The sequence below is a fragment of the Onychostruthus taczanowskii genome, unplaced genomic scaffold (assembly GCF_017590055.1).
Source record: "Onychostruthus taczanowskii isolate IOZ18803 unplaced genomic scaffold, ASM1759005v1 scaffold107, whole genome shotgun sequence".
Lineage (NCBI taxonomy): Eukaryota > Metazoa > Chordata > Aves > Passeriformes > Passeridae > Onychostruthus > Onychostruthus taczanowskii.
This window is the reverse complement of record NW_024497297.1, coordinates 2209993-2237552: the sequence shown is the minus strand read 5'-3', so window position 1 is coordinate 2237552 and position 27560 is coordinate 2209993. Positions and strand designations below refer to the sequence as shown.

General features: G+C 48.3%; 1 protein-coding gene and 1 pseudogene across 1 annotated transcript; both read right to left on the bottom strand.

Annotated features, from left to right (window-relative positions):
* Positions 1–608: 608 nt before the first annotated feature.
* Positions 609–13842, bottom strand: LOC121343194 (annotated as a pseudogene).
* A 2853-nt stretch (positions 13843–16695) lies between these two features.
* Positions 16696–22197, bottom strand: LOC121343186 (keratin, type II cytoskeletal 75-like). The gene is made up of 9 exons (XM_041418147.1): positions 22170–22197; positions 21740–21879; positions 20265–20482; positions 19505–19565; positions 18838–18933; positions 18360–18524; positions 18151–18276; positions 17506–17748; positions 16696–16743 (listed from the first exon to the last, which is right to left on the bottom strand). The coding sequence occupies exons 1-9, from the start codon at positions 22195–22197 to the stop codon at positions 16696–16698; spliced, it is 1125 nt and encodes a 374-aa protein (XP_041274081.1).
* Positions 22198–27560: the final 5363 nt, after the last annotated feature.

The following is a 27560-nucleotide window of genomic DNA, read 5'->3' as shown; positions in this document are numbered from 1 at the left end:
TAATTTTTGTGCATCCAAGGAGCACCAGTGGAGTAATTAATCTATGCTGGCTCCAGCAGGTGGAATTCTGAATTAAGATTTTCTTTATGGCTTCCCTGCCTGCACATGGATGACCAACCATTCCCAGAATATCACTAAAATCCTTCCTTCCTCTCCTTGACTCTGTGTGTCACACCACAAACTCCACTAAGTCTCCTAAAGCTACATCAGAGAGACTTTGATGAGTTCCTTTTCCAAAAACACTTCCCAGAACACTTTAGGGAAAAGATTCTGGATTAAATCTCACTGTTTGGCACAGAGATAGCGAAGGTTTAATGAGGAAAAATAAAAGGGAAACAGGAATTGAGTGATAAGAGGGTAAGTGCCCCAACACAACCAACAACCCTTTAAAGAAAGAGTGGTAATCAAAAGGATTTGGGTTTTTTTTAATGTTCCAAGTGTCCCTTTTTGATGTGATCCTAGTGGAGGAGCTTTTCTGATGTGGTTTCCTGATGCTCCAGTGTTCTCACACTCAATCTGCCTCTCCCTCATGTTGAGGTGGAGTTGAGGTTACTTTTAGCACTAAAAGTGGAGCAGGACTTTCATGTTTCTACTTTAGCCCTTAAATCCTACTTGTCACGGCTGAAGTTCAGATCTGGCTGTTCCTGGGACAAGGAGGTCCAGTTGAAATCCTCACCCCTGGTCCACACATCCCTCATGGCTGAGCAGAGCTGCCCATGCTCTTGGCAGCCCTGCAGCTCTTCCCACACCTCCCAAGTGCCCCAGTGTCTGGAAAGGCTGAGCCCCAGCTCTAGCCCTAAATTCCTCTCTCCTGGGGATGCAACCAGGAATAGAATAAATTTCCTCACTTTGGAGCTTGCCACACTTCTGGAGGTGAATCCTCCATGAGGCACAAATGTTGTGGGGTCGGGATGCAGCACTGCAGGAGGACTTGAATCTTCTGGGCTGTCCAGACCCACATCCCAGGTCAACCCCAGAGCTGATGGAAATCACTGTTGTGGGAAAACATAACAGGAGTTGCTCACGGGGAGGACACAGCCTTCATTCTCCTCCTCCTCCTCCTCCTCCTCCTTCTCCTCCCCCTCCAAGACACAGTGAGACGATTTAATTTTGTAAGGAAATTTGAAAACCTTTATCTTACTTACATACTCCAACAGGGTTCTTGAGGCAGATCCCAGAGGAGAAGGAGGTCACAAGGTTATCCATGACACAATGAGCATTTCTAGCACTTGTCACCCTCCTGGGGCTGTGGAGGAGCCCCAAGGACCGAGCACTGCCCACACACAGCTGTGGTGGAGCCCACCTGCTCTCCTCACCCTCCAGCAGAGTCTTAGGTGGTAATCTCAATATCCAGGGCCATCTTGCCATTCCACAGCTCCTGGGAATCCTGCAGCATCCATGCCAGCTCATCCTTGGCCTTCTGGAGCTCATCTTGCAGCTCACTGTGCCTCCCCAAGCATCTCTGAGAGCATGACTCCGCGCTGCTCAATGTCACCAGGTGATGTTTGCAAAGACACCTTCTGGGGGCACATGAGGCATCCTGCCTTTTTGTGTCTTCTTTCTCATCATTCCCACCTCTAAAAGAAAAAATCCTGCTTATTTTGAGAGTCTTAAACTGGGGGGTATCAGGGCTTTTTTTTAGGAAAGCCAAACGTTTCCAAAATCAATAATCAATTATAAAATAGTCCAGGAAGTCTGAACATGTCCCTGTGCTGCCAGACTGGGTTTGAGTTTTGTTTGGAGGATACCAATACTCTGCCCTAACTGGAACTAATAATTAAGGTTTCCCATTGCTTCCCGTTATAAACTATATAATGAATTAGATGGTCTGGAAATTATACCAGTTTCTACAGGTGCTGAATTACTGGTGAGTCATAATTCTACCCATTTGTTGGATGCTTTGAACCCATGTCAGAAGGCAGAATTCCTGCTGAAGCAATTTCAGCAATTTTCTGAGAGCTGTAGCTAATCCCATGATCTAATTTGGTGCAATTAGTTCTTTGCAATAATCAAAAGGATCCAAGAGAAAATAGGCAGGGAGATAATCCTTCTTCCCTGCTCAGCTCTGGGAAGAGCTTCCGTAGACTGATGGAACCAGTGTGAGGCAACTCACTTTGATAAAGATGAAAGAAATTGTGGCATCATGGAATTGTTTGGGCAGGAAAAGACAGTAAAGCTGATCCAGTCCCACCCCTGCCATGGGCAGGGACACCTCCCAGTATCCCAGGCTGCTCCAAGCCCCATCCAACCTGGCCTTGGACACTTCCAGGGTTGGGACAGCCACATCTGCTCTGGGATATCCATTCCAGGACCTCATCACCCTCACAGGGAAGAATTTCTTCCTCAAATCTAATCTAAATCCACTCTCCTCTAGTTTAAAACTATCACCCCTTGTCCTGTTGCCACAAGCCCTACTAAAAAATTTGTTCCCATTTTTTTATAGATGCCACAAAGGTGTAGAAAACACAACTTGGGATGTGACACATAGGATCCAGACATTAAATCCTATCCTTCCCACCTGTTCCTTCATGTTTTCCAGGTCACATTGCCTGCTCTGGATCACAAAACTCAGGTCTTTCATCTCTTGCTGGTGGGACTTCCACTTCTTGAAGGGCTTCCACTTTTCCTCCTCAAGCTCTTAGAACTGTTAGTAAGGAAGGAGAGAGCTGGGAGTTGATACTTGTGGCTTACATAGGAGCCTTGAGTCTCTTTCCAGAGTGAATTAAACTTAGTTTAGAGAAAAAGATTTGTGGATCCTGAGAATGCTAGCAGAAAATGGTCAATTCACCTACAACTCCCCATTCCCAGCACATGCCATCACCTCTGTTCCAGGGATGTTCCCAGCTCTGAGACTCACAGAGTTTATCAGAAGGGAAAATTAGATCCAGAAATCACTTATTGAAGACAGGAACCAAATCCCACCACTTTTGCACTGTTATTTCTGACAGTGAAAGGCTTAAGAAGCTGTCACCAGACCCACCCTGGCTCAGTACAATGCTTCCAGCTGGAATTTGCTTTTCCAAGCTATACCCTCACACCTGCACTCCATGCCCCCTAGGATGCCACCCTGTCCAGGGCTCAGCTGTTGTCCCTTTTCACAATGACAGAGGCATCACAGCGACTTCTCTCCAGCTCACACTTTTCCTAGAAGCTGTGCTAGGCAGCCATAAATCACCAGAGCACCCCTGTCCCTGGATTTCTTATCTCACATCCCAGTGGAAGTAACACCACCATGGAGAACCTGACCTGAGCCACAGCCCAGGAGTTGAAAGTGGGTTTGGTTTATTTTTTTCAGATCTCAAAATGTTCCTGACTGGGTTTCCCAAAAAGAGCCTGATTGGTTAATCTGGCCCACATTCGTATAGCCAATGAGTGGATGGGAGGAAGAGCTTCCATGAGGAATGGCTGGGAGAGGAGCATCCCTACCTGAGCAGAAATACATTTCAAGAACTCCATCTCCTGCTTTAGCATTTCCACTTTTGCTTCCAGCTCTGCCTTGGTCAGATGGACATACTCCACATCCTAAAACAGTTTCCAGATGTTTAGGAGACAAAATTATGCCTACACAAGGATCTAAGGCAATTCCATTATATTTTTGGAGTAAGAAATTTTGTTTGAGAAACTCAGTTATCTCCTGACCAGCAACAGCTAAGGGTTTCCCAGGAATATGTCTAATATTGAAGAGTTCTTGATGAAAAAACATCATAATTCAAGCATGAGGAGCAAAAAAACACCAGCTTAGAATAAAGTAGTCTCTCAGTGGTATGTTTTTCCACACCCCACACCTGTCCAAGGACTTCTAAGATTCTCTAGACCTGCCCCTTGCCTTGCAAGGAGTGGATCAGAGGAAACCCCTTGGGTCTCTGCACCCAAAACTTCCATTGATCCCAATTCCTTACCTTCTTCAGCAACACCAAGTCACTCTCAGCAGCGGCACATTTGTTCACTTCCTGCTCGTATCTGGTGGGGAAAAGAGGAGACCAGTGAAGGGGTCATTCCAAGAGTGGAGACCTCGTTTGAGAGGGTATTTAGGGGACAGAGTGCTTTGGATCCCATCCTTTTGGATCTCAACCTTTTGGATGTCAGCTTTTGAATATCAGACTTTTGGATCTCAGGCTCTTGGATCTCAACATTTCGGGTGTCAGATTTTTGGATCTCAGGTTTTTGGATCCCAGACGTTTTGGATCTCAGCTCCTTAACTCTTAGCCCTTTGACTCGCAGCCTTCATTATCTCAGTTGTTTGGACGTCTATTGATACGGCCCAAGCCAAGAGTCCCCTTAGTGCAGGTCTTGGAGCTCCTGCCCTGAAGGTAGTTTCTCCTCACTCACTGGCACCTGAACTCCTGCACAAACTCCTCAGAGTGGTTCAGCTCAGGCTGCACCTGGTCCTGTTCCCACTGCAGTGAGTCCAGCCACTGCCACCAGCAGCAGGCAAAGCTGCCCAAGACATCTTTGATGTCCCTCTGGGCTGGCAGCACCTGCTTCCACAGGACATCCCATTAGGCAGCCAAGGCCCTGTTCTGCTGCTCCAAAAGCTTCACCTGCACACAGAGAGCAAAGCCACCTGTCCAGGTGCCTGTTGGGATGACTCCTACTGGGACCACAGGAGTGGGGGGACACAAGGAATCTGCTCTTCTGGGCCAGCAGTCCCCAGGCCCATTGAATCAGATGAGAGGAAAAAGAGGGTCAACACAACCTTCCTAATCCTAAAATCAAGTGGGAGGAGTTTCTGCCATGGAAAGGGGTTGGAACTGAATGATCCTTGGAGTCCATCTCAACCCAAGCTATTCATGGTGAGATTGTTGGGGTGTCCTGCATGGGGCCAGGAGTTGGTCTCAATGATCTTGGGGGGCTGAGCCTTCCAACTTAGCATATTCTGTAGTTCCATGATTCCATGAATCCTAGAGAAAAGTGAGCCTGCTGCTCATCTCTTCTCCAAGGAAGCCCTGGACAGCACAGCCTTTGTGGGAGCTAATGAAACACTAAACTTTTAAATAAATCTGCATCAATGGGCTGAAAGTGGAAACCCTCATTCATGGATAGGAGACCATGGGAAAAAATCTGGCTGCAGAAAGAAGCCAACAGTGCCAAAGCCCTGCTGAACACTTTGGAGGAACAACCCCCTCTCACTATTAATAATAAAACCAGATGCAGTTCATCAAAGTATTTAAAAGTATAAATCAGATTAAAAAAACATAACATGCTTGACCTGTGTTCATGGCACCGGGGTAACACATACCAAAACCAGCTCGAGGCTCATGAACTGCAGTGGAGAGGAAGAGAAACCAAAGCCTGGAACACCAAAGTCTTCTCTCAACTCTCACCTTGTCAATCAAAGAGACAACATTGGCTGTGGAGGCCCTTCAGCTGCTACCTCTGCTGCTTTCAGATCCACTGGATTTCAGGGTTGACCTTCACATCCAGGGACTGCAGGAGGTCCCTGTTTACCTGCATGAGGTGAGCACCTCCACATTTGCTGACCAACCCACTGGTGCCCCAGCACCCCTGAACTTCCCAGAGCCCAGAACAAACCCATTTCCATCCCTTTGTGTTTTGGAGTCTCTGGCCATGGCTCCAGGTTCCATATCCTCTCCCAAACAATGCCAGGAGGCAGAAGTGCTGGTTATCCAAGGATCAACCCACTAGAAGCAGAGGATGGTGAGAAGAATCTTCTCCCGTGGGAAGTTCACCCAGCTGACAGCTGCTGGCTCATGCTGAAGCAGCCCAGAAGGATCCCTTTGCCCTGACACGTCTGTGCTCCTTTATACACATACCAGGAGTGGAGCTTGCTTGATGAAAAGGAATACTTTGGGCTTTTCCTGGGGTTTGCAGTACCGGGTAGGAATTAGAAAGCTTCAGTATACAATACAAGTGAACATTTGTGAAATCAAATGGAATTTCTCTAGGTGTAAATTCAGTCAGCTTGGATTCTTCTATTGGGTTAGTTTGTTCCCCTTCCTTACAGTGAATACAGGTTAGGAAATGGCTTGGAGAGTGTTTCTTTCTTCCAAGGACAGTTTCCTCTGCCATGAAGACAGAGTGGGAGACCTGACGGTGTTAGCCTGGAGAACAGAAGGCCCCAGGGAAACCCTGGAGCCTCTTCCAGTCCCCAAAGGGGCTCCAGAAGAGCTGGAGAGGAACGAGGTACAAGGGATGGAGGGACAGGACACAGGGAATGGCTCCCACTGCCAGAGGATAGGGTTGGATGGGATACTGGGAAGGAATTCCTGGCTGTGAGGGTAGTGAGGCCCTGGAATGGATTTCCCAGAGCAGCTGTGGCTGCACCATCCCTGGAAGTGTCCAAAGTCAGGTTGGATGGGGCTTGGAGCACCCTGGAAGTGAAAGGTGTCCCTGCCCATGGCAGAGGTGGAACTGGACAAATTTTAAGTTTCCTTCCAACCCAATCCATGGTTCTGTGGTTCTTGTTAAGTCTTTGGCTTTGTGTAGAACACCTGGAAAACAAAACTCACATGGAGAAGACAATAAAAAGCTTTGAAACTAGGAGGCTCTATCCCAAGTCTGTTAATTGGACACTGGTTAATCATTTAATTGAGAGCAGTGGTAAGCTGGCTGTGGTGGGCAGAGCATAAAGCAACCTGTATCCTGCAAAATTCCTTATTAATCCATCTGCTACTCCTTGTCACTATCCTTTATATGGGAGCTTGTAATTAAAACCCTTGGGATAGCTCAAGGCAAATAAAAAGGGATTTATTGGAGTGTCTTGACAAGTGGAGAAGAAAAGGCTGAGAAGTTTCACAGAGTTGCTGAGAGCCCGAGAGGTGGAGCCAAGATTCCATCTCTCTGCTCGTGGCTTCCTGCCAAAGTCTCTTTCAAAACAAAAAGTGGTGAAGGTTTCATTTCAGATCACTCAGAAGAAATAATTTTCCTCTGCTACTCCACCAGATCAATCCTGAACTTTTTCAATGGGCTCAAACCTCAGTGTTTTTGTGGCCATTAAACATTTAAGCATTTCAAATCACCAAGAAATGGGATAATATTTCCCCTGCTAATTTCTCTCCTTGGTTTTTCAGGAATTTTTAAAATTTTTTTATTATTTTTTTAGTTCCTGGGCTTGTCAAAGCAGTTTTCACAAGAAAGCTGATGAAAAGCCAATCTCGTTACCAAGAACCTTGCTGGAATTCTGTTTCCAAGAGCAGCTGGTGCCAAAGGTTTCCCTGTACCTCATTATTTGCAAATGTTCTGTTCTGGAACACTTTGCCCTCAGCCCAGCAAGGGAGATAATTGATAGGATGAGGCAGCTGGAAAGACAAGCAGCTTAATTAGGGGTTCTTGACAGCGCTATCAATTACACCCACACAGGGCAGCAATTGAAGTCTGGATGTTTCATTTAAACAGAGGCAGCGTCCGTGGCATTCCCAGCTGGAAGAGCAGGATTGGAGCCCAGGGGAGGCCTTTTGGCCTGGAGCTGCTCTGATTCAGCTTCATTTTGTGCCTCCAGTTTGTCTCTCCTTGGGCTCTGCTGAATTCCCCCTCCTAGTACTCCTGAGGTACCCCAAGGGCCCTGAGCAGGGCTCTCACAGCACCTGCCTTGAAAATTTGGAGCTTTTCAAGCAAAGAAAGAGTTCACATGGAGTCTTTATTTCCTTCCTGTGGCCAGAGCCAACGGGTTCATGGCTGAGTCCAGGCTGTCCTCCCAGAATAAATTGCAAAAGGTCATGGATGGTTTAATTGAGTTTTCTTCTACTTTTCTAAGTCAAACTTCTGAATTTGGGTTTTCACAGCCATGGATGTCACAAAAGATTCATCCATTGGATCACCCTGTTCTGGCTCCCAGCCCACTTGACCCCTAACGACCCTGGGTCCCCAAAGGTACCTGAGGCCACCTGATGTCACCCTTAGGCTGTAGCTTACAGGGCCACAACATCAGCTCTGCCTCCCTCTCCCAGTTCTACCCCATCCCACACAAACTGCTGTAGGAGACCAAATATTGCCTCATTTGACAGCCGAAGCTCCCCAAATTTGAAGCACACCAGGCTTCTCCGCTTCTCCCACCCATCTGGTGGAACTTGGTATATCTGTGTCAGAGCAGTCACCTTTCTGCAGCTCCCTCCCAGGACAGGGAGGGTTGGATGTGGCCTGTGTACCAGGGTAATCACAGCTCACCAGTGCTCTTCTAATCACCAGGAATTTTGGAAAGAGGCCCAGCAATGAGCCCCACAATTTTGATGGTGCTACAATACAGCCGTGACTAATTTCACGGCTTTTTGCCAAAATAAATCAGGAGGGAACATCTTGTTCTCGTCACATCTGCACAGCAAAGATGTAAAAACCTCCACCAGTTAGACTGGGAGAACTGGGGCAAAGACCAGCTCCGCACTAGCACAGCACAACATTTTCCTCCCACTAGATGGTGGTATCTAGTGCATTTGGGCCCCTGCTGGATTCCTGGGAGTACCAGGAGCACCCTGGAGAATCCTGGAGCACCCAAAGCAGGGCTGTGAGGATGGGGAAGGGTCTGGAGGGGCCATATGAGGAGCAGCTGAGGGCTAATTTGTCTGGCTGGAGGAGTTTGAGGGGCTGCAGCTTCATCCCAAGGGACAGCTCCAATCTTTGCTCTGGGGGCCAGGGACAGGACCCAGGGAATGGCTGGAGCTGTGTCAAGGGATCTTTAGGTTGGATATCAGGAAAAGGTTCTTCCCTGGGGAATGGTCAAACACTGCCCAGGCTCCCCAGGGAATGGTCATGACCCCAGAGCTACCAGAGCTCCAGGAATGTTTGGACAATGCTCTCAGGAGGTGGGATTTTGTAATTAATGGGATTTTTGGGGGGTCAGTGCAGGGCCAGGAGCTGGACTCAAAGATCCTTGTGGGTCCCTTCCAGGTCAGGATATTCCATAGTTCTGTGACTTCATGGGATGAGCCAGTTCACACCTGGAAGCACTTAGGAACCTCCCAGGATGCCACAAGCAAGAGGTTGTTACAGCAGTGGGAGATAATATTCAGGACAGAATTTGGACAACGAGGTCCTCAATCCATGGAAGCTGACGTTCCCCACGGACTCATGCTGCGAGGCTGACTCAGCCTGGCATGTTCTGTACAACACGTGTGAACTTCTGGCATAAAACTAGCAATGAGACAGAGTCACCAGCAGCTCCAAAGAGAACTGACCTTCCTCCAGCTCCTCCCTTCTCCCTGTCCTCCCCCCATTCCTGAGATCCTGCTCATCTGCCAGCACTCCCAGAGGCTCCTGCTCTGCCTGGGCACAGGGTGTCAGCAAACTCCTTGTCTCAGCATTGACAGCCCCGTGGTGATGGAAAACACACACCAACACATCAGCAGGGGCTCCCTCTTCTTCTCATGGCTTCACCTCAGCCCCTGAATGCCAAAGCTTGAGATGTCTCCAGCCTTATGGAGTCAATCTCGTGACATTGTCTTGGGTGATCTCAAACTGGCATTTGAAACAGAGGCTGGACTTGGATGATCCTTGTGAGTCCCACCCAGTTCAGGATATATTCTCGTGTTCTATAAACTTAGGAATGAGCCAATGAGGAGCCAGCAGTGGACATGGCCATGGAAACATCAACATTGCATCTTTTTTAAATTTTTCCACGCATTTTTTAATATGCTTTGGCACTGGAAAGAAAATCATCTGCTTGATCACCCCAGCTCAAATCTGAATGGTCCAAAGAACTGGATCTCAGCCTTCGTCTTAAATTTCTGCGGTCCATAGACCTGAATGTTGGTGTTGGTCTTAAATTTGTTTGGTCTGAAAACCTGGAATTTGTTCTTGGTCTTAGATCTCTGTGGGCCAAACCCCTGGGATTTAGCCTTGGTCTTAAATTTTTGTTGTCCAACCACCTTAAATTTGACTTTGATCTCAAACTTGTGTGGTCTGAAGACCTGAATATTGGTGTTGGTCTTAAGTTTTTGTGGTCCCAAGACCTAAAATTTGAACTTGAACTTAAACTTGTGTCTAAACTCCAGAAATTTGGTCTTTTCTTAAATTCATGTGGTCCAAAGACCTAAAATTCAGTGTTGGTCTTAAATCCGTGTGGTCCAAAGTCCTAAACTGGGCCAGACACTCTCCTTGCAGAACCAGTAAGATCAAAAGCTCATGGAGGAAAAGAACCACTGTAAATATTAAAAAATATGTTATTTTTAGGCAACTCAAACACCAGATGAGATTTTGCCCTCCTACTCCATTCGGATATGGAAGGAGGTGCTGGAACACGTCTCCAGAAACTAGGCAGCCCTTGATGGCTCCGCTGATGAGCAGAACAAGCTTGGATATTCCCTTCCAAGCCTCCCCTGCGGTACCTGGGACACTCCCAGTGTGTAAACAGCGCTGAACCCCCTCGGGGGTTCCCAGCTGCTGCTCTCAGTTCTCCTTGGAACCTCAAAAGTCTGGCGTCACCTGGAGCAGAGGCTGGGTCTGATCCCCAGCAGGTGACTCATCCCCTCCAAGGGAAAGGCATGGATGGGATGCTGCAATTGCCTCCAAAAGAGTTCATTTCTTACCAATTTTCTTCCTTTTTGTCCTTTCACACTAAAAAAGGATCAGTAAAAAACACTCAGGCCTGACCACAGCACTCATCTTTTTATTATTAATGAAATGTTTTTACTATTAATCAGATATTCCTATCATAATTACAATTTTTTTTTACTAAGCAGATATTTTTTGTTGGTAATCCAATATTCTAATTATTAATCTGATACATTTATTATTGGTCTAATATTAGTCAAATATTTAATCCATAATCTAATATTTACATAAATAATCAGATAACCTTATTATTTATAAGATAATTATATTAGTCCTATATTTTATATTCAATACTTTTCCTATTATATTATATTATATTATATTATATTATATTATATTCAATATTTTATTATTATAATTCATCTGTATTAATAATAATTTTTTTATTGATAATAATTTTTAAAGGAATCTGCTCTTCTGGGCCCGCAGTCCCCAGGCAATTTTATTGTCAATATAATATTGTATTATTAGTCAGATAATTTTAAATTAATTGTATTATTAATACTTTTTATTAATAATCTGATTGGTTTATTATCTATGACATTTTATTTATTCTGATTAGAGATTAGAAACACCCTGGCTGTACAATTAATTTATCCTTAAAACCAAAGCCCTGTGACCATCCGGACTGTGCAGAATTACTCATCTTTTTATCCTGAAAGATGAGGTTTTGCCTGAATTAAAGCCTAATCCCTTGGATAAAAACAGAATTGTGATGGTGCAGAGTGGCTTTCATTTGGATCCCAAGGTTTCACCTGGATTGTGAAGCCTCTTGAGAGCCATGAAGCTGAACCCAGGTGAGACCCAGTTTTGAACTACAGCATCTGGAGCTCCCTCCATGCAGATTCCAAAGTGCCTCCAGACTTTGCTGTGAGTTTGGTTTAGCCCTTTGTGGCTCCACATGGAATCATGGAATGCATTGGTGTTGGGAGTTGTTTTCTTTCTTGTTCTTTCCTTATTATCTGTGGAATTTCTTCCCATTAAACTGCTAAGAAGCACCAATGGCTGGATGCTTGAGACAGGGAGGGGGAACTCCACTAGTTTTTGGGAGTTTGTCTGGGAGGAAAGGGAACAGAGACACCGCAAGAATAAGGGCAGGTAAAAAGAGATGGGGTTGGGGGCAGCTGCTCTCTCTCTGCTGGGATTCGTGGGAGGACAGTCAGACCTGCTGCTTCGGGAAAGGAATTTGCTGCCACCACCATAACTCAGCGGGGAACCTTTCTTCTGCTGCTGGGCCCCACATCCCCCTGCCCTGCCAGGACATCCCGCAGGTTCCAGCTATTTGCCCTGGAGTTTTGATACATTCTCGTCCACTGCCCCGGGATTTCTGCTCATCCATGCCCTTCCATCCTCTGCTCCTGAGGGTCCTGCTGGGGCACTGGGAGTGGCTGCCCCCGGGTTGGTGAAGCAAAGCCTCTCCTCCATCCCTTCCCGCCTTCGCACAAAGCCGCCATTGCCGCGCGCTCCCCGAGCCCGCCCCACAGCGCCCCCTGCAGCCCCCTGGGGATCACTGCACCTGTCCTGCCCGCCGGGAGCCAGCAGCGCCCCTGCTGGCTGTGCCCGGAACTGCACCAAACGGAAAGCGCCACAGCCGGAGGGCTGGGACTGGCCTCGGGCTCTTGTTTGGTGTTAGCGCCATAGTTGCTGTTGTTTGTTTGCTTTATTATACACACTAGTAAAGAACTGTTATTCCTACTCCCTTATCTTTGCCTGAGAGCCCCTTAATTTCAAAATTCTAATAATTCAGAGGGAATAACTTGCTTCCTGTGATAAAAATCACCACTGAATAAGATCACAGAATCATGGAATATCCAGAGTTGGAAGTGGCACACAACAATCATCAAGTCCAACTCAAGGCCCTGCACAGGACAACCCCAAAATCAGATGTTAGCCAAGAAATATTTGCTCAGGTACATCCCATCTCACCTTAACTTGGGACTCCAGGGGGAAAACTGCACCAAAAGTGAGATGAGACTTTGTTGTTCCCAGACTTTCTGCTCCTTTCTTTATCTGCAGCTGCAGTGACAAAACAAAAACAAAACAAAACAAAACAAAACAAAACAAACAAAAAAAAAAACCAACCAAAAAAAACCCCCCCAAAAAAAAAAAAAAACCAAAAAAAAAAAAAAAAAAAAAAAAAAAACCACTATACAGAGGATCTGCCCCCAAGTTACTTAATGAGTGACTGTCATGGATTGACTCTGGCACAGTGCCAGTGCCCCCATGAAAGGTGTATCCCCTAAAATGGTTGCTGTGAGATGTGACCCGGGAACAGAACAAAGCAGGCCTGGAGGGAACGATGGATCTGAGGTGTAGCCAAGTCCTGTCAGACCACACATAAAGGACTTGGCCCTAAACCCCATTTTTACAGCAGACAACCTGCATTTGTCATTCTTTTTCAGCCACCTTCTTCCACTTTTTCACTTTTCTAGGAGCTTTTTCCTGTGGTTGGATCAGATTTCCATGACTTCATTTATATGGAAAGTTCTATCAAACATCTCATAAGAGACATCAGAGTCCTGCCCTCCCCCAGACCAAAACAAACACACCAGACAGAGTTTCAAGCTTTTAGTTGCCAAAGATAAAAGTTCCACACAGCCTGAGATTAAAAGCTCTGAGAAAGCCCAAGGAAGGGACACCATCACAATATCAGCATCCAGCAGAGGAGTGGGATCCCTGGAGAGTCCAGGGACGGTTGTGCAGGGAGAGCTCAGGATGATGCACAGCCCGTCCAGACCAGTGGTGTCAGCAGGAAAGTCCCATTTCCCACGACAATGAGAGGGGACAGCTTCATCCCATTCCACTGGTGAGACTTTGCATCCAAGTTTTACTTGTGGGCAGCATCTCCAGGGGAACCTGAGCCACTTCCATAGGCAGACCAGTAACCAGGGCTTGGAGAAGACCACTCTCCTCCAGACGTGCATTCCGCAATCTCATCTCTGCAGATGGGTGTCCCATCTCCATAGGTCCCTCCACCATAACAACCATCTCCTCCAGAGCAATCCCAACCTCCTTCCCCCCCACTGCCAGAACTGCAGGTGCCAGCAGAGCTCGATCCCCAAACTCCAGAAGTGGAGCTTCCTCCTCCTCCAGAGATGGATCCTCTCCTGCCTGAGCTTCCTACTCCATATCCTGAGCCTCCACCATATCCAGAGACTCCCCCATACCCTGAACCCCCTTCTCCTCCACCAATGCAGCCACCACTGCCATAACTGGATCCACCACTGACTGAGCTTCCTCCTCCTTCCCCACCACCAGAGATGGACCCTCTCCTGCTGGAGCTTCCTCCTCCATACCCTGAGCCTCCTTCTCCTCCACCAATGCACCCACTACTGCCATAACTAGATCCTCCATGACCTGAGCTCCCTCCACCTCCAGACATGGAGTCTCTCCTGCCAGAACTGCTCCAGCCTCCAGAGCTCATCCCCCCATTGGGGGGGCGGAAACTGCCACTGCCAGAGCCTAATCCATATCCACCAGAGCTGGAACCACCTCCAGATATGGAGTCTCTCCTGCCAGAACTGCTCCAGCCTCCAGAGCTCATCCCCCCATTGGGGGGGCGGAAACTGCCACTGCCAGAGCCTAAACCCAACCCGCCAGAGCTTCCTCCACCTCCAGACATGGAGTCTCTCCTGCCAGAACTGCTCCAGCCTCCAGAGCTCATCCCCCCATTGTGGGGGCTGAAACTGCCACTGCCAGAGCCTGAACCCAACCTGCCAGAGCTGTGACCACCTCCAGACATGGAGCCTCTCATGCCTGAGCCACCTCCATATCCTGAGCTCCCTCCATACCCTGAACCCCCTTCTCCACCACCAATGCACCCACCAATGCCATAACTGGACCCACCACTGACTGAGCTTCCTCCTTCCCCACCATAGGAGATGGACCCTCTCCTGCTGGAGCTGCCTCCTCCATACCCTGAACCTCCTTCTCCTTCACCAATGCACCCACCACTGCCATAACTGGATCCTCCATGACCTGAGCTTCCTCCACCTCCAGACATGGAGCCTCTCCTGCCAGAACTGCTCCAGCCCCCAGAGCTCATCCCTCCACTGTGGGAGCTGGAACTGCCACTGCCAGAGCCTGATCCATATCTACCAATGCTGGAACCACCTCCAGATATGGAGTCTCTCCTGCCTGAGCTTCCTCCATACCCAGAGCTGATTCCTCCTCCAGAACTGCTCCCACCACTGCCAGAGCCTGAACCCAACCCGCTAGAGCTGTGACCACCTCCAGACGTGGAGCAGCTCCTGCCAGAGCCACCTCCATATCCTGAACTCCCTCCATACCCTGAACCTCCTTCTCCTCCACCAATACACCCACCACTGCCATAGCTGGATCCTCCATGACCTGAGCTTCCTCCACCTCCAGACATGGAGCCTCTCCTGCCAGAACTGCTCCAGCCCCCAGAGCTCATCCCGCCACTGTGGGGGCTGCATCTGCCGCTCCCAGAGCCAGACCCATAACCACCGGAGCTCTGGCCACCTCCAGACATGGAACCTCCACTGCCAGAGCTTCCTTGTCCTCCCCCTCCAGACATGGAACCTCTTCTGCCAGAACTACTCCCCCCTCCAGAGCTCATGCCCCCACTTTGGGGGCCGCAACTGCCACTGCCTGAGCCTGATCCATAACCCCCAGAGCTCTGGCCACATCCAGATATAGATCCTCTTCTGCCAGAGCTACTCCCACCTGCCGAACTTATGCCCCCCCTTTGGGGGCTGCATCTGCCGCTCCCAGAGCCAGAGCCATAACTACCAGAGCTCTGGCCACCTCCAGATATAGATCCTCTTCTGCCAGAGCTACTCCCACCTGCCGAACTTATGCCCCCCCTTTGGGGGCTGCATCTGCCGCTCCCAGAGCCAGAGCCATAACTACCAGAGCTCTGGCCACCTCCAGATATAGATCCTCTTCTGCCAGAGCTACTCCCACCTGCCGAACTTATGCCCCCCCTTTGGGGGCTGCATCTGCCGCTCCCAGAGCCAGAGCCATAACTACCAGAGCTCTGGCCACCTCCAGATATAGATCCTCTTCTGCCAGAGCTACTCCCACCTGCCGAACTTATGCCCCCCCTTTGGGGGCTGCATCTGCCGCTCCCAGAGCCAGAGCCATAACTACCAGAGCTCTGGCCACCTCCAGATATAGATCCTCTTCTGCCAGAGCTACTCCCACCTGCCGAACTTATGCCCCCCCTTTGGGGGCTGCATCTGCCGCTCCCAGAGCCAGAGCCATAACTACCAGAGCTCTGGCCACCTCCAGATATAGATCCTCTTCTGCCAGAGCTACTCCCACCTGCCGAACTTATGCCCCCCCTTTGGGGGCTGCATCTGCCGCTCCCAGAGCCAGAGCCATAACTACCAGAGCTCTGGCCACCTCCAGATATAGATCCTCTTCTGCCAGAGCTACTCCCACCTGCCGAACTTATGCCCCCCCTTTGGGGGCTGCATCTGCCGCTCCCAGAGCCAGAGCCATAACTACCAGAGCTCTGGCCACCTCCAGATATAGATCCTCTTCTGCCAGAGCTACTCCCACCTGCCGAACTTATGCCCCCACTTTGGGGGCTGCAACTGCCACTGCCTGAGCCTGATCCATAACCACCAGAGCTCTGGCCACATCGGGAGATGGAACTTCCACTGCCTGAACTTCCTCCTCCTCCAGATCCTGAACCTTTTCCACCTCCACAGCTGGATCCTCCACCTCCAGAGCTGCTACCACCCTTGGAGCCTCCACTACCTGAACTGGATAAACCCCCTCCAGATCCTGAGCCTTTCCCACCTCCAGAAATGGAACCACCACCACCAGAGCTGGACCCCCACCCTCCAGAGCTGCTGCCGCCCTTGGACATGGAACCTCCACTGCCTGAGCTTCCTCCTCCTCCACAGATGGAGCCTCCACTGCCTGAGCTTCCTCCTCCTCCAGATCCTGAGCCTTTCCCACCTCCAGAAATGGAACCACCACCACCAGAGCTGGACCCCCACCCTCCAGAGCTGCTGCCGCCCTTGGACATGGAGCCTCCACTGCCTGAGCTTCCTCCTCCTCCAGATCCTGAGCCTTTCCCACTTCCAGAAATGGAACCACCACCACCAGAGCTGGACCCCCACCCTCCAGAGCTTCCACCTTTTCCCCCTCCAGTGACTGGCCCTTTTGTTCTGCTCCCACTGGTACCATCAGAACTCATTCTCCCCTTCACACTCTTTATGCCTCCGAAAACTCCAGAAACTCTGGCATTGTGGTCAATGACACCTGGAAGAAATGGAAATTACATTCAATTTGTCCTTTTTACCTCAGAAAATTCTTAGCAGGGCTGATTTAAGCATCATCCTTCCTACCCTGGTGATCATAGACTTATCTTTGAAGGGGCCAACAAGAATATCCCTTAGTAAACATCAACCTATGGAATATTTTTATGGGGTTTTTAGCTTTTTTTTTTTTAAACATCATTTATGTCTTATTTCACCTATGAATACTCAGTGCAGCCTATCCTCTACAAAGGCCAAGACTGTGTTTCTTTCTCCTTCAGCTTCCTCAACTTTCACACAAATTTTAAGACTAGTTTTTATTTCCTTCCCTTCTGCCCTGCATCAGACAGACCTATGGGTTAAATGTGGTGTTTCCCATTTCCTCCAAATTTATTAGGAATTAGCCAATAATTCTAAAGCCACTTGTTACATTAATGTGTGTTCACAAACTCCCCTTTGCATCCTTTCCTGAATTTGGATGGGAACTGGGATAGTTTGTTCCAATGGTGTCAAGGCCACAAAGTAGGAACAGCTTCCTGTAAAAAACCCGGAGAAAATTGGGATACTCACAGATTGTGGCTGGTGATCCTTCCTGGATCCTGTGGAGGAAAAGTGACACTGAGGTAAGGCAGCCAATAAAATCAGAATTAAAAGTCAGGTTAGGCTTTATGAATGATCTTCAGAAAGGTGACTCCTCCCAGGCCCAGTGCATCCCAGAATCCCAATGACAGAGCCATGGACATGCTGCTTTGTCTGGGTGCTTCACCCAGGGTGGATTTTGCCCCCACCTGTTCTCCTCCTCCTCGAGGAGTGATCGATACATGGCAATCTCAATATCCAGGCCCAGCTTCACATTCAGGAGCTCCTGGTAATCGTGGACAAGCTGAGAAAGGTCATCCTTGGCTTGTTGGAGGGCATTTTCCAGCTCCTCTAGCTTTTCCTGGCCGTCCCTGACGGCCGAGCTCCCACGGTGCTCAGCATCCTTAATGGAGTCCTGGAGGCTGGAATTCTGCAGAGGGAACAAAGGGAATGTGACCATGTCCCATCTGTGGGGAGGATTTTAGAAGAGAATCATGGAATATCCATTGTCAGGAGGGAACCACAGGAATCATCGAGTCCAACTATCCCAGCACATAAAAACCCCCAAATCCCATAATTTTCACACCCTCCTGGCATTCCTTGGAAATCAAAAGACTTTCCTCAGTGACAGAACAGCAAAAATACATTGGACTGGGTAAACTAACACAACTAAACCCCAATATAGATACCAAAAATCTAAATCTGCTTCAATTGGAAGAGAAAACTCCATCCCTAAGTTTGCCTCCAAACAACTGGCTGCTACATACTGCACTGAGATCCCATGGAAAAGGGGCATAAACCATGTAGTCCTGGTGGAAAGTATCAGCTTTACCCTTTTCCTTGCGATTTCAATTTCTGGTTGGAGTCTTTGGATCTGCCTGGCAAGTTCCTGGATTTCCTGGTGACTGTTCCTCAGCTGCTCTCGTTGACTCACCCACATGTTCTGCAGGTCCTGGTACTGATGGGAAGAGGACACAAGACTTTTTTGGTTTCTTTTCCAATGAGGAGATCTGTGTTCCTGTTTCCCTGGTGTGCACTCACCCTGCCCCGGTACATGGCATCCACTTCAGCCATGCTCCTGTGGGCCATCCGCTCGTATTCCTGCCTGACCTCCTCGATGATTCCATCCATGTTCAGGTCCCTGTGGTTGTCCATGGACAGAATAACATCAACATTCCCAGCAACCGTTTGCAGCTGGGACAGCTCCTGCAGGGAAAACCAGATTAGGGATTTTAACAGTCCTTGTGGTCAGTCCAGGTCTTTATGAGGAAAAAATGGGACCTTGTGGCCAATTTCCCACTGGAATTTCTCCACCTGCAGCCATCAGGTACCACTGTACCCCCACCACTTGTAATTTGCAAGGTCTTCTAGCCTTCAGGACACACCAGATGCCTTTTCACACGCAAAAGGCCAAGGATAATTAATTCTCCAAGCCAAAAAATCCCACCCAAGCAAAATTTCTGGGAATCTCCAGAAGGCATGTCCTTCAAGACCTGTGGGTAAGATGTGAATCACTCACAGCTTCATATAAACACCGGAGGAACTCCAGCTCCTGCCTCAGGATATCCACTCGGACATCAGACTCCATTTTTCCCATGTAAGCACTATCCAGTTCCTGTAAAAAAAAAAAAAAAAGCTCCACTGAAGTGCAATTCTTGGGATATTTCCATAAATCCTTCATTCCTGGAATCAAATAATGGCCTAGAGATCTCAGATTTCATTTGAAAAGCAAGGGGAACAAAGGGAATTTGACATTTAAGATTAAAAAATTGGCTGGGAAATGAGTACCACAGCTGCAGCAAAAAACTGTTCCTGGGGAACATGAGAAATGGGAAAACACAATTTTTATTCATACTTCTAGTAAAAAGTTGCCTAAATTTTCTCTTCACAGATAGTTTTACTTTTCTAAACCATCTACAGAGATTATTTAACTTAATAACAATATTCCACCTGGACTGGGATTGAGTGAATAGGGAAAAAGCACTTTTTAGATATTTGTCCTACAAAAGACCGATTCATTCTCTAGAGGAAATAATCCCTCCTCAGTCTTGTTCTGGTTTTCAGTTAGTTTGGTTAAAATTAGACAAAGCTCAGCAAAAACTTCAGCTTTTGAGAACCTTGGCAACCACCCAGATATTGTTTTATTTCTAAGGCTTTGATTTACTCAGGATCTCAGGTCAATTCACCTTTTTAAGCTCCACGAACTCCTCCTCCTTGGACATGCGTTTGTTGATCTCATCCTCGAATCTGTGGGACAGAAGGAAGTAGATTATTATCTATTATCTATAATATATTATCTGTCTGTTATCTATTATTAATTAATAAATTTAATTAATCTATCAATTGCCTTTAATTACTGATATTAGTTGTTAAGTCAGGTGGACCAGTAAACAACAGAATCACTCAAAGACTGAATGTGTTGAGTTTTCATTTTACTTTAATTGCAATTTCTGGCAAGTGCAAACCCTCTGCAAAAAGATGCCCAAAAACAGCCCAAAAAATGGGGTCAATACAGATCACTTCTAAATTTAGTAAATCAGACTCAACTTTTCATTTTTCAGAGCTGTGGGTGGACATAAATCATCTAAGCCAGAAAAGGTGACAACTCTTCCCAACTTGACCCTAAGCTCAGCTCTGTCCCTTCCCAACAGGGCCCTGTGAGTGGAATCTTGGGTCACTCACTGCTGGGGGGAAAAAGAAAAGGAGGAGTCTGGGAAGGAAAAAGGATGGGAGAGATCATCACAAACTTTGGTTTTCCTCTCATTTTTGGGATTTCAACCCTTACTCTTCCAGCATCAAAGTCAAGCCCATAATGACCTGCAGCAGAGCAGGGCTAAGAAACTTCCAACTCCTGCAGATGCAAAGCTGAGCTTTGCCATCCAAGGGCATATGAGCAGCACCTGGGAAAATCCCATCACCTGTTTTCCCAGATTTGGGACTATTCACCTGTTTTTGTAATCCTCAACAAGCTGGAGCATGTTGTAGGCTTCGGGATCCAGCTGCTCCTTCTGGCTCTGGAGTGTCTCGAGCTGCCGCTGCAGGTTAGTGATGTAGGACTGGAAGAAGCTGTTGATGTTCCTTCTCTCCTCAGGGCCAGAGCTTTGCTGCTGCAGAAGTTCCCACTTGGCCAAGAGTGCCTGATTCTGCCGCTCCAGACATTGAACCTGGAAGGTGAAGCAGATCCAGAGGGGCTGCATGTCTCCAGTTGGCATCTCTGCCATGGAGATGGGCTGGGAGAGCTGGGGATGCTCACCTGGAGAGGAGAAGGGAAAGGAGACCCTGGAACCCCTTCCACTGCCTAAAGGGGCTCCAGGAGATCTGGAGAGGGACTGGGGACAAGAGCCTGGAGAGAAAAGACAAGAGGGAATGGCTTCCCACTTCCAGAGAGCAGGGATAGATGCAATATTGGGAAGAAATTCCTCCCAGAGAGGGTGATGAGGCCCTGGAATGGATTTCCCAGGGGATGCTCCATTCCTGGAAGTGTCCAAGGCCAGGTTGGACAGGGCTTGGAGCTCCCTGGGTCAGTGGAAGGTGTCCCTGCCCATGGCAGGAACTGGATGAGCTTTAAGGCCCCTTCCAGTCCAAATCACTCCACAATTTTATAATATTGACCAGGTGATAACTTGGCTACCCAAAAGTTTAGAAGGGAAAGAAGAGTCACAGACATTCAGGACTATGGAATCCTAAACCTCCTCAGTGTAACCAACACCTCCTGTCCAGTGAAATAGGAAACCCTGAAGTCCCCACATGTAAAAGAGAGAAGCAGAGACAGAGACACCTTCCAGATACCAGTGAGGTGGAAAAGCTTTTGTGGCTGGTTTGAGTAGAAGCAGAAGAGAAGACAAAACTGGAGAGATGGAAAGTAATAGAAAAGCTGAAGATGGATCACCTAGTAGAGGGCAGGGCTTCCAAACCAAGAAGTGATTTGTTTAATAATTCAGAGAAATTGAATTCACTTGCAATTTCTGGTAAGTGCAAACCCCTGCAAGGAGAGGCACAAAAACAGCCTGTTCTTGCAAGGTTTGGCTTTGCTTGAGAAAAAAATACTAACTCATCAAGATGTCCAAGTCCCTCACCCATTTTTCCTGCTGGCATCAACAACCTTCAGACACCAGAATATAGGAATATATATACCCAGAAACCACTTTCTTCAAAAGAGGAGTGAGTCTATGTGCCAGTGACATCTCAGTAGTTTACTGTCCTGCCACAAAAGACAACTCCAAGATCTTTACCCCAAGGCAAAAAGTGATTCACCCAGCGGTGTTCACAGGGACCCATTGTGAGCTTCACAGCAGCCTGTGGGAATTCAACCAATGCTGGGATTTTTGTGGGGAGAAGATGGAACATGAAGGTGTCCCCATGACTCACACCTGCCTTATACCTCCCCCTTCCCAGATAACAGCACAGAAACCAGGACTCACCTTCTCGATGAATGATGCAAATTTGTTGTTGAGAGCTTTGATCTGCTCCCTCTCATCCGAGCACACTCGCTGGAACTCGGGGTCCACCTGGAGCCGTATTGGCCTCAGCAGGTTGGTGTCGACATGGACCTCCTCAATGCCTCGGAGAATTCCAGCCTGCCCCAATCCCTGTCCAGCCCCTTGTTCCCCTACACCAAGGCCTCCTCTGAGTACCTCCCTGCCTGAACCTCCTCTGTAGGTGCCACCTTGCCCTATTTTACCACTTTGAAAACCTCCCACGAAATATCCTCTTCCACCAAAGCCCCTCTCAGGTTGTCTCCAGCCACCAAACCCAAAGCATCTCCCATATCTTACTCCTTCTCCTCCGTAGCCTCCACCAGTATAGACATTCCTGAACCCTCCATAGCTGTGGAGGCTCCTGCTGCCATACCCATGCTCAAACCCTCCGAATCTCCCATCTCCACCACCCAAGGTCCCGCAGTGAGCAGAAGAAGAACTGAAACTCCCATCCCCATATCCAGAGAAATATCGTCTCATGGCAGCACTTCCAGTTGGGAGAGCCGGTGGAAGAAGTGGTGAAACAGGAGGAGAAATGAGAATGAAGGATCCTCAGCTACTCTAGAGGAGAATGGAAGTTCTCCTTTATACGTTCTGGAGGAGCTCATCTCCATTCCGTAGTAATTAGCAGGTCTTTAATGTTGTTATTGGGTTTGGTTCATCAGGCAGCAATTAATGGCTGCCCAGAGAGGTCAGATAAACACCAACACCAGTGAGGCAGTTGTGAAATTCCCCAAATCCTGCCTGACTCATGAGCTTTGCTGACGGATCTCCTTATCTCATTAACCTCTATCCGTAATTACAGTTACCTCTGCTCATCCCCACAGCTCATGCTCTTCCATATTTCCCCACCTCTTTTGGTATTTCAAGGGGCACAAGACCTTGATGGTCCTTGGGGGTGTCTGACCTCCCTTCACTGCATCACCAGGAGTACCTGCTGCACCCTTTGCTTCACATTCCTGTTGTCTCTTTCCCAGAATATCCCAGGAGCAACTTCTGCTTCTCACAGGGAGGATCCACCCCCCTCCCCATCTCTGTGCCAGACTCCACCTTTCAAACATTCAGTGGCTATGGGCATATGGAAAAGCATTCGGGAGCCAAACCCCACTGCTGGCAGCACCACTTGGAGGCTCCAGCCTGGATTAATTTCTTGAAAAGTCACCAGATGTGGTTCCTCCAAAACCACCTCTGGAACCACATCCCCATGGGAGAACCTCCTCTTTGACCCTTACATGACTTTAGGAGGAGTTGGACTTCACCTGGCAGGATTGTCTTCCTCCCAAAGGAGCTGGATGAAGCCAGGCTGAGAATCCACCACATAGAGGTTCTGTGGTCAGGGCTGGGCAATCCTGGCTCCATTTGGAAAGTGCCTCATAAATTCCCTAAATTAAGGGTTTGTAGCTGGAGGTTATTAAAACAGCTGGAATATCTCAAGGTGGACAAGACTTTGGATGCTCAAAGAGACTTTTCTCACCTGGAAACGCAGTGTTTTCCAGGAAAACAGCTGAGAAACCCACTTTTCCCTATCAAAATCCCCTCCCTCACCTTACACCAGGAAAAGCCAACCCAGCACCTCAAATCTTCCTTCTGTGCTAATTTTGTAATTTTGTAATTAAATTTTACTCATTATCAACATTTCCTGATGAAATTCAACCAGATTTCCAGCTGATTTCCCCCTTTTTATAAACCTGCATAAAAATCTGACTTGGATTGAGAATTCTGCCTCCTGCAGGAATTAATTACGGTGAACATTAAAAAATGGTGCAATTACCAGTATTTTAAAAGCAGGGGAGAGGGGAGGGAATTCCCGAAGGAGACTGGAAAGGTTGGTGTGGGAATTCAGGACACCCACAGGGGTGCCCGGGGTGACATGGGCGCCTGTCAGGAAGCCAAAGATGCTTGGGAATTCAATCTTAACCCATGGAGCAAATTACCAACTTTGTATGAAGAATTAAAGGTCACAAAAGTTTAAGTAGCACAATAACAGTTGTCACAGGGTGAAAGGTGGGATTTTGAAGAATTTTACTATGGGGGTCTAGGGGGCAAGATGGAGGAATTTGGGCATTGTCCTGTCCTTCTTCCTTCTTCTTTCTAGCCTCCATCTTCTGGGTGATGTTAGTATATTTGGATTGGTTTAGAGTAGAAGCAGACTGTCTAACATAGGTGATAGGTATTGGAAAATAATTGTAAATAAAGTACACGTAGTTTTTAGTATAAAAAGACAACACCAGCCCAGGGCAGTGTGCCCTTGGCAGACCTGCAGACCAGACCTCTGTGGTTCAGGAAGGAAATGTTTTAGATAATAGATAATAAACAACCTTGTGAACACGGGCTGAAGAACTCCGACTCTTTCTTCGGCCGCCGGGCTGGGAAAAAAGGACTCTCAGGGTCATCCTGACCGCAGGAAACCCGAGAGGTTGGAGCCAGATGGGGTCTGACTCTTCTACCAGGTTGTGGGTTACAGAATGAGAGGAAATGGCCTCAAATTGTGACAGGTTTATGTTGGAAATTGGGGGAAATTCCTTACTGGAAAGGGTTGTCCAGCCCCGGCACAGCTGCCCAGGGCAGGGGTGGAGTCCTCATCCCTGGAAGTGTCCAAGAAATGTGTGGATGTGGCACTTGGGGACACAATCCATGGTGGCCTTGGCAGTGTCAAGGAAATCATTGGACTTGATGATCCCAACCTAAATGATTCTGTGATTCAGAAGGGCTGGTGCTGGCTCCAGTGTGATTCCCCTCTCCACCCCTCCTCTTCCCACTTTCCACGTGCCTCATTCCAGAGCTGCACTAGGCGACACTGCAGGTAATCCCTATGGATCATGGAAGGAACTGTTGTGACCCCAGAGAGTGAGCAGCCACAGCTCCCTGTGGGAGAGTGCCCACGCCAAAATCCTGCCCTGTGCAGCAGCTGAAGTGAACCAGCTGTGAGTTCTGAGCTTTCTGTAGCAGCTGGAGCCCAGAGCCGGAGTGAGGAGAGCAGCCATCCCACCCCACGTGCCGTAATCCAGAGTGTGGGCAGCTGTTGTGATCGGAGCTGACACTGGATCAGCCTTGGCAGCACATCGCAACCACACCTGGACCTGTCAAGCTGGCTCCAGAAACAGGGATGCATCCCAAGAGATGTCCACGCATCCTGAGGATGAAATGGGAGCTTCCTGTCATTCCCTCCACTTTCTGACACAGCTGGGAGAAAGGGATCACAGGTTCATCCATCATCCTTCCCAGGGAGATGGATTTTCACGGGACCAGGGTGTTACAACCACAGGGTCAACCTGGCTCTTTGTCTTGGGATTTAAGGATAAGTTTAAATTGCTTCCCAAAACCTGATCCATTAAAATTGCCTGCCTGGGCCACTTGTGCAGGTGTTGGAGCAGGGACTGAGGGCCCCTGTGTTGTTCTGGCCATCCTTAGCAGTCCCTGGGGCAGGTGGGGAAGTTCCTCCCACCTGGAAAAGCCTCTGAGACAGTGAGATGAGTGTGACTTTTTGTGGACAATGAGGGAACCAGTAGAGCACCAGGATGGACATGTTGGAAACATCCAGAAATTTAGAGACAGACCCAAACTGGAGATTACTGAGCACAACTGGGGCGGGAACCTGCCAAACTCCACCACCCTCATCCACCTCTGTCCACCTTCAACTCAAACCCTAAATGGGACTAATAAATCCCAGTTCTCAGGCTGGTGCTCAAGGAAACGCCTCAACATTCCCAAAGAATCATCTAAATCAGCCCAAAATAAGGTCATGGAATGGTCTGGGTTGGGAGGGACCTTAAGCCCATCCAGTTCCTGCCATGGGCAGGGACACCTTCCACTGTCCCAGGGAGCTCCCAGCCCTGTCCAACCTGGCCTTGGATACTTCCAGGAATGGAGCATCCCCTGGGAAATCCATTCCAGGGCCTCACCACCCTCTCTGGGAGGAATTTCTTCCCAATATTGCATCTATCCCTGCCCTCTGGAAGTGGGAAGTCATTCCCTCTTGTCTTTTCTCTCCAGGCTCTTGTCCCCAGTCCCTCTCCAGGTCTCCTGGAGCCCCTTTGGGCACTGGAAGGGGCTCCAGGGTCTCCCTTCCACCAGACCAGGTCACTCCAAGCCCCATCCAACCTGTTCATGAGCACCTCCAGAGATGAGGCAGCCATAAACTCTTCAGAAAATAGAAATAAAAAGAACTAAAAGAAAAGGGGAGAAAAAAGAACTATGGAAAACACAAAACCCAAAACTACTAAAATCCTGAGGGTGTCTGGGAAAACCAGATCCTAAATACAAATGAAGGATCTTGGCAAGCCCCACTGGCAGAACAGAGTGAATAAATAAGGACATCAATGCACTTCTGACTATTTAAGAAGTACTGCCAGAGTGATACAGTAGCACATGAAGAAATACAGTATTTAATTTAATAACTGTCCCAATGAAGGAGATAAATGAGCATGAGAGAGATCTTGATCTCCAGCTGCCAAAGTTCCTGCATAATTAGGGCCTTCAGTCACTTGGAACTGGGGCTGGGATGACACAGACACACTCATAAAGATGCCTCTAGCCCGCAGACTTTCCTTTTCTCCCCCCCTCCATCCCTGGAATAACCACAACCTCTCCCTGTGGTCAGCAAAGGCATCAAGGACTTGGAGAAGAAAAAAAAAAAAAAAAGGAGTGAAATTCCAAAAACCTCTTGTTTTTTGCAGAACAAGAGGTGAAACATTGGTACTCTCCAAAAGTTTGTCCTATTTTAAGCCTGAGGTTTCCCAGCTGCAAGAATATATATATTGTCCTAATGATACAGATAGTCCAAAGTGGATCCTACATTCATCATTTAGGGGACAGGGAGATCAGCAGGAGTTTCCCTCACACAGACCTAGAGCTGGGTGAGACTGGAAGTGGCTATTAAACCACAGGAAAAACTCCCTCTATCAGGGAATTTTTACAATTCTCAACTCTTTGTGGTAAATAGTGAAGTTTTCTGATGAGAAAACTGTAACTGGAGAGGGTCTGGGAAGGCTCTAAATGGGAGGGATTTTTTCTGTGCAGACAGGCAGAGCTCGGGTGGTTGGGAATGATTTTGGTGGGGGATGTCTTCTTTTGCCTTTGTTGAACAGCAATGTTTTATGAAAACGCTCTGTTGGATCCAGGGCAGGGAGTGCAGGGAGGGGAAGGAGCAGTGCTGGGTGCTCCAGACAGGGCAGGTGAGGAGGAACAGGACCCATCACTGGGCTACTCCATCAGGAGCTGCTCCAAAACACGAATGGAAGGAAGCAGCTGGGGGATCATGGAATTCCAGAGCAGCAGGAACGACTCTGCTACCACAGAGGAATTTTATTTGGAGGGGAAGGAGGACACGAGTAGATGAAGTGGAGGCCAGCATCTCTGGGACAGCATGGAATAACCTGGTAGAGGCTGGAATCGAGTCCACGATCCAATGAGAGCCAGGGAAGCAAAGATCAGTGTGGGAAGGGCTGGAAAGCCCTCAAAGAGCGGGAAGAGCTCCCCAGAGCCAGAAACATCCGTGCAGGGAACAGCCACAACCTTTCCCTGTGCTCAGCAAAGGCAGGAAGGGAAATGTCAAAAACATTATAATTTTTGCAGGAAAAAAAAGGTGAAATGCCCTGGTGAGAATTTCAGACTGGAATTTTGACTTTGGGAAGGCTAGAGGGAGCTTCCAGGTTGGATTCCACCCAGAGTGGGGAGGGAGGTCACCAGCTCCAGGGTCAGACAGTCCTGGAGTTGTCCCTGAGGGAGGCTCATTTAGGGACCAACAGCCCAAAACCTGACTTTA